The sequence below is a fragment of the Centruroides sculpturatus genome, unplaced genomic scaffold (genome assembly GCF_000671375.1).
Source record: "Centruroides sculpturatus isolate CEXI.00-Female unplaced genomic scaffold, Cexi_2.0 scaffold1108, whole genome shotgun sequence".
NCBI classification, from domain to species: domain Eukaryota; kingdom Metazoa; phylum Arthropoda; class Arachnida; order Scorpiones; family Buthidae; genus Centruroides; species Centruroides sculpturatus.
The window spans coordinates 76493-84172 of record NW_019385232.1 but is presented as its reverse complement, the minus strand read 5'-3'; the positions used below and the strand labels follow the sequence as shown (position 1 = coordinate 84172).

Below are 7680 nucleotides of genomic sequence, written 5' to 3'. Positions count from 1 at the left end.
TTTATGAAGAAAGAAACATTCGGTCTTAATATTTACATTTAGTAAAAAAAAATTAATAATACTAATTTATAGGAATAAAAACCACTACAGGCCTTTTCTGTACCCGGAGAAAACTCCCGGCTCCTCTCTCGACGGCCCTGCTGACATTATTTCGGCCAACCTGCTGTCAGACATTCATCTCATCGAACGAAAATATCAAGCAATGACAATTATTCCTCTATAAATTAAATTATTTCCGACTTATAATAATCACCGGACTAGAAGTGTGTCGGGTTTTCGCTTAAAAGATCCGAATCTAAAACTATTGAGGTAAATTTTTACCAATTATGGAAACTTTATATAATCGTAGTAAATTGCGATATTAAATATTCGGGTTCCTAATTTTTTAAATAGATTTTTCATGAACTTTAGTTCATCTCCCCCATTGAAGATTAGACATCTGATGCACAATGGAGTCGACACACTTTCAATTATATAACATTTTCAATAATTACAGTACAAAATGCAATATAATTCTAAATAGAAAATTAAGACTGCTTTCATGCGCGCGGTCATTCTATGTTAAAAAAATAACCACTTAATAGTAATTATAATCATCCTTTCTTCCCCTTTGTAGTTTATTTCTATCGTTTACATAGTTTGATAATCTGTAAGTGGGGATTGTTTAAACGTACAGTACTGTACAAATTCTACTTAGACGGAGTCCAAAGCCCTATTGGCTGCAGTTTACAATTGCTGACGTGTAGATTCGATTCACTCAGTCCTTCATTAATAGATGAAAATAAACTATAGGTCCAAATTATATACAAACTTCCGGTTCAACCCGGAAGTCAAGCGGTTTTAAAATAAAGGATTTAAACTGCGTCACAATGTAATTACTGTTTTTAATTTTCAAACTGCCTTATAAAAAAGCCAGTTTGGGTTTAAAAAAATCATGCAATTTAAGAGAATCGTCTAAATTGATGACGTTGTATTTTTATTAAATTGAATCTGTCGCGATAGGTTCGGATTTATCAAGACGTTTAACGTGTCATTAGGGAATTAAAACACACCAAAATGTGCTTCCACTATATTTTATTTCAAATTTTGAAAAATAAAAAACATCGAGTTATTACATAAACTGAAGTCTGAACGAAGAAACATCATTGCAATAGAATTTAATAGAATATTTAAATTTTGACTTAACAGTTCACCACATTGTTGTTTTACACTACATACATATAAATTTTTTTTTTACTTTTACACACTTAATTTCCACCTCTGAGACGCAGAACCAAGTGTAAGGTGGATTCTTTTTGAATATTGTAATCTGAAAGCGTGCGGCCGTCTTCTAGCTGTTTTCCCGCAAAAATAAGTCTCTGCTGGTCTGGAGGAATACCTTCCTTGTCTTGTATCTTCGCCTTGACGTTCTCGATCGTGTCACTCGGCTCGACTTCCAGTGTTATTGTTTTACCAGTCAATGTTTTCACGAATATTTGCATTCCTCCTCTCAATCTCAACACCAAGTGAAGGGTGGACTCTTTCTGGATATTGTAGTCCGACAACGTGCGTCCGTCTTCTAGCTGCTTCCCGGCAAATATCAGCCTCTGTTGATCTGGAGGAATGCCTTCTTTGTCTTGTATTTTTGCCTTTACGTTTTCTATAGTGTCACTCGGCTCTACTTCTAGAGTGATGGTCTTCCCCGTGAGTGTTTTTACAAAGATCTGCATACCGCCACGAAGTCTGAGCACCAGATGAAGGGTCGACTCTTTTTGGATGTTGTAATCTGACAGTGTGCGACCGTCTTCTAGCTGTTTACCCGCGAAGATCAGACGTTGTTGATCGGGTGGTATACCTTCTTTGTCCTGAATCTTAGCCTTTACATTTTCGATAGTGTCACTGGGCTCCACTTCTAAAGTGATGGTCTTTCCGGTAAGTGTTTTCACGAAGATCTGCATTCCACCACGCAATCTCAGTACTAGATGGAGTGTGGATTCTTTCTGAATGTTATAGTCCGACAGAGTACGACCATCTTCTAATTGTTTTCCAGCAAAAATAAGTCTCTGTTGATCAGGAGGAATTCCTTCTTTGTCTTGGATTTTTGCTTTTACATTCTCGATGGTATCACTCGGCTCCACTTCCAGGGTGATGGTCTTTCCAGTCAGTGTCTTTACGAAAATCTGCATACCACCTCTCAGTCGCAATACCAAGTGCAGAGTCGATTCCTTTTGAATGTTATAATCAGAGAGGGTACGACCATCTTCTAACTGCTTTCCGGCAAAGATAAGACGTTGCTGATCAGGGGGAATGCCCTCTTTATCTTGTATTTTTGCCTTGACGTTTTCTATAGTGTCACTCGGCTCTACTTCCAGAGTGATGGTCTTTCCGGTGAGAGTTTTAACAAAGATCTGCATTCCACCACGAAGCCTGAGCACCAGATGAAGGGTCGACTCTTTTTGAATGTTGTAATCGGAAAGGGTGCGACCATCTTCCAATTGTTTACCGGCGAAGATCAGACGTTGCTGATCGGGAGGGATTCCTTCCTTGTCCTGGATTTTTGCCTTGACATTTTCGATTGTGTCACTCGGTTCGACTTCCAGGGTGATGGTCTTACCGGTGAGGGTCTTGACGAAAATCTGCATTCCTCCACGCAGTCTCAGTACGAGATGAAGTGTGCTCTCTTTCTGGATATTATAATCGGACAGAGTGCGCCCGTCTTCCAATTGCTTTCCAGCAAAGATCAATCTCTGCTGATCGGGTGGAATTCCCTCCTTGTCTTGGATTTTTGCCTTCACGTTCTCGATCGTATCACTTGGTTCCACTTCCAAAGTGATAGTCTTACCAGTCAACGTTTTCACGAATATCTGCATTATCCTGAAATAAATAAAAAAATCAATTACAAAACAAAAATTACAAAAAAAGAAAATATTTCTACAAATGTATTGATAACAATAGACGAGAACCTTCCTCTATTGAAAGGAAACAAGTTTTAAACAGTCAGAACAACCTATTTTCAAGATGGCGGACGAATGACGCAGCTAACGAAGGTCGAATTTCAGCTATTTTTTACGTATATATTTAGTTTCGGATATATAATTTAGTAACCAGAAAACATAGCCCTTAACACATAAAACGAAACATAAAAAGATCACTTTATTATATTTTAAAATCTTATTAAACTCAATTATTATTAAAAATAAAAAAGTTCGAAACCTTAGCAACACGACGTATCACAAATACGACACAAAAATCGACACGTAATTCAAAATTACAGAGAAACAAAAGGCTTACTTACGGTTAAGAATCGCAGTACCACTTCTCTCTGTTAGTTTCACTGAACGAATGACCGAAAGCCTTTGCGCAGCGTATTTATAGAACACTTTGTCGTCTTTTTCGCTCGGTGATTCGTCGGTATTTTTCCGCAGATGACTTCATACGAAAACTCGCCAATCCCGATCGAACAAGTTGCTATTAAGGTGCATGACGTCATCGGAATGGCAGCGACCGTTCTCCCCCTTTCTAGAGAATTCTCGTTCGGGAAAGATTTTGTAACCTCGAAGATGATTCACATTTCTTTCTTTGTAAAATGAAATTTTAAAAAAATTAAATGATGTTTACGTATGGTTATCGAATAAAAATATTAAGAAATTTATATAAATAAATTTCATTTTTAAAAAAGCGAACGTTAATTTAATATATTATTTACGAATCAAATATTAATTATTATTATTTTAATGTTTATAAAATTTCAAGATTTTTATTTATTACGAATACGAAAATAAATCGAGAAATGCTTGCTAAATATGAATGCGGAAAAATGCAAACAATCGATAAACAACCGTAAAAAAAAAAATAAATAAATAAATACGGATTGCTGATAATTGATTATTCATTTTAAATATAATTATATATTTATATTTTGCGGTCAGTTTCATGTTTAAATATATATACATATATATATATATTAAATTTGTAATTAATTTTTTATTAAAAAGTTAACACTAATTGAACAAACTGTCAACAGATGGCGATACCACTAAATATTTTTATTATTGACATTAATATCATTGTAAATGAACCTAATATGAGTCGAAACTCTCAAAAACGGTATAAAAAAGAAAACACGAAATTTTACACAATACTCAATAATATAATGAAATTGAGTTTTAAATTTAGATATTATCTTTTTAATTTTTTGAAATATAATCTTAACTACAGAAAATATATTTATAGATTTTAATCAATATTATAGGCCCTAATCACTTTTATTGTTTTATATCAATGATATACAATGCAATCCTCACGATTTCGACATTTATCTAAATGATAAATTTTAATCTTGATTAGATTAATATACAAGTCGACCCCCCTATAACACTGTTGATAATTCCGTTTTATAAGAATTCCATGTTATACGAGTCACTTAGATTTTACAAATACGTGTGCCGGACTATGAACGGCTCACGTATTTGTAAAATCTAAGTGACTCGTATAACATGGAATTCTTATAAAACGGAATTATCAACAGTGTTATAGGGGGGGTCGAATGTAACTGGCGACCATCGAAATGAACTTTGCTGTTAAATTCACAACCGATATTTGTTACATAATGGAAGATTATTTGTTACGAAATTACCGACCTGCGAGTTATTTTTACGAATCGGATAATATATAATGTTTGATTATGATAATCGCGGCTTGATTAACCATTAGGTAAAACACGTACACGTAGTCAAAGATAAGGCCGGACTCGGAGGTATAGTCTTTTAGGAAGAAAGAAGGGGAAGAGGTAGTAAGGGAAAAGAGAAGGTTTAGGATGGGAGGAAGGAAGAAGAGGGGAATGGGAGGGAGGAAGGAAGAAGAGGGGAATGGGAGGGAGGGAGGGAGGGAGAAAGTTAAGAGAAGAGAGAGATTCGTGGGTGCCTGCCGGAGACCACATAATGATATAACAATGATACAGATAATCCCGCATGGATTGGATATACATTTATACGGTAGGGAGGCGACTGAAGTTATTAATATTAGGAGGATTGATACAGAGAGAGATGCCAATAAGAGACCTGTAAAAAATGATGGCGGAATCTAGAAGAGTAATAATATACAATAGGTGTGGCGGGATAGTGCAAATAATAAGTGCTACACACACGGATAATAAAACAGCATTGGGTAGCTGAACCAGAGGAGTCCAGCATAGACGAGAAACCGGTTGGGGTAAAGACCAGGCCTTTGTAAGGCCGTTCACCCGATGGTACAAATGAGTTTAACCTTAGAACCTAGGTGGGGGTCGTAGGCAGGTAGTTTGCCAGATTAAGCTTGTTGACGTAGTTTACAAAAGTTTGGAAGATTTTACTGTCTTCCATAAAAACAATTAATTGACATGGTCAGTTGTGTCCTTTCTCTTCCACAATGTTTCGAAGATGATGGCGATACTGAGTGTGTTTGGTGCATGTGAAAATAAGGTGGAAAGGGTCGTCTTCTTCCTTAGTTGCACACAATCGTATAGACCGTCACTTTTTTTAAGAAGCGATTAAGGTAGCGTTTGAAGTTACCGTGAGTTGTTAAAATCTGAGTGAGGGCGTGTGTCGTATCCAGGTAATTATAGTGGCACCTTTGAGTGACATTGGGGAGGAACTCGTGGGTGATATGGCCGGTGCTGCTACCGTCCCACTCCCTTTGCCACCAGTCCGTGATAATAGTGACGACTTCCTTGCTAACGAAGGAGATAGAACAGGAGCGTAAGAACAATGATTGGCGACAATATTAAGTTTTTTAGCAATATTATCTGCCCTATCATTACCAGGATTGCGTCCTTTGACCCAATGGAAGTTGATTTGAACAATGCCTCCAGTGCATAAATTAACTCTAGGCTGTTATGAATGATGGGAAGTTTGTGATTACCTTTAGCGAGTTGGTGTAGGGCAATCCGGCTATCACAGAGGTTATTCAAGTTTTTCACTTGAACAGATTGATATTGTTATGGATGTTAGTAAGTGCCTTCCAGATCGCTAGGGATTCAACCTGGTTGATTGAGCAATTCTTATTAAGTTTGTATGCAGCCTTCCAGAATAGCTTTTTCTGGGGGTCCTCTAGGTAGACAGCTGCATCTACTGCACCCTGATGATCGGAGCCATCTGTATAGAAGCAAATCCCGTTTGGTGATTCAGTGGGATGTAAGTTGAAGTTTGGACTGATGTTGCTGGCAGGGTGAATGATGTTTAGGTCTATACCAAGCTTCATAACTTCGTCGGCCAGGGAGTGAATCGAATCCGACAGTTTGTGGTCACTGATAGTCTTATGAATCAGGTCCGGGTTGGTGTTGGCCGTAATCGTATTCACGACAAGATTTTTTATATACTTGTACATTATCACAAGTACAATTACCAGTAGGGCGTCCGTTGGGGGTTTTATAGGATTTTGTAATAGCAATTGCTGCAGTCTGCTGCGCAGAGAGAAGTTTCTTGCGAATGTAGACTTTATTCACTGCATATCCCCAAACCTCACAGCCGTAGGTAAGGATGGGCTCTACCGCACTTTTATAAATTATCTTGCTGTTCTTACTGTCGAGGCCCCAGTAATTCCTAGCAATGCGCCTAAGGCCTTGATTGGCTGTAACTGCCTTGCTGTAAGAATAGTAGATGTGGTCTTTCCAGGTAAGTTATCACTCCAAGGTACAATTGTTAACATTTTGAATCTTTTGCCCATTGATCTTGATGGAAGACTTTTTCCGAAGAGGGTTTGCCTTTGGGAATACCATGCTGGAGCATTTGTTGTAATTGATGATTAGGTAATTTTCTTCACTCCATTTGTGCACCTCATTGAGGAGGTTATTCGTATAGCACTGGAGAGTTTCATGATTTCGATGAGACAGTAGGATGATCGTGTCATCAGCATACCCCTGTATATAGGGGTTGCCGCCATGAGTAGTGTAATTGTTTAGATTTAGGATCCCGTTATAAAGGATATTCCAGAGGAGAGGTCCCAACTTAGAGCCCTGAGAGCATCCCCTGGAAATGGTGGTCCCGTGAAGAATCTTTCCAGCTTCAATAGCCAGGGCAGTCGTTTCCGTGAGGTAGCCTTTTAGTAAGTTAATATTAAGTCATCAATAAATGAATTCTTGAATACCTTTAAATTTATATTGGATTTTAAAAACATTTTAAATCGTTTTCTTAATTAAATTTTTTATTATTCGTTTGTCTATTTTCTTTAGATCTTTTGCTGTTTAATTCTTCCGGCTTTCTAATCATGCCCATTATGGATCGGCCAGGCTCAAACGAAGACAAGATCTAACATATCTTGATCGTCCCAACATAAAAGTTTTTCAGCCCACCCGAACTCGAATCCGGGTCCTCAAAGCGGAAATTTGGTGCCATTATTGCATTGGTCATCCGTCCATTCAGCCTATTCAAATGATTTACTTGAAAGGAGAATCATCATCCTTTTAGGTCACTTACTCTCGAGTAAGGATAATTCAGTTCTAGTTTAGTCTCGAACTGAATTGTTCTGATCTGGTCTCGAATCCCTTTCGGTGGAAGCGCAATAAGCTTTCATGACGCCATTCAGAGCATATAGATATTACAATAAAATTAGCTATAAATATATTTGATTCATTATTTTTCTTGCATGATTAATATATAAAGCTCCAAATACATCAAAATATTTTCATAGATATTTCTTAATTAATACAAAAAGAAAGTCCTGTAA

At 37.2% G+C, this 7680-nt stretch overlaps 1 protein-coding gene across 1 annotated transcript; it reads right to left on the bottom strand.

The window, feature by feature from the left end:
- Positions 1-1057: 1057 nt before the first annotated feature.
- On the bottom strand, positions 1058-3426 carry LOC111636494 (polyubiquitin-C). Its single transcript, XM_023381757.1, has 2 exons — positions 3275-3426; positions 1058-2853 (listed from the first exon to the last, which is right to left on the bottom strand). The coding sequence occupies exon 2, from the start codon at positions 2847-2849 to the stop codon at positions 1248-1250; it is 1602 nt and encodes a 533-aa protein (XP_023237525.1). The 5' UTR covers positions 2850-2853; positions 3275-3426; the 3' UTR covers positions 1058-1247.
- Positions 3427-7680: the final 4254 nt, after the last annotated feature.

What these genes read in the sequence shown, in the direction of transcription:
- LOC111636494 (XM_023381757.1), bottom strand. Translation starts at nt 2,849, where the DNA reads ATGCAGATATTCGTGAAAACGTTGACTGGTAAGACTATCACTTTGGAA.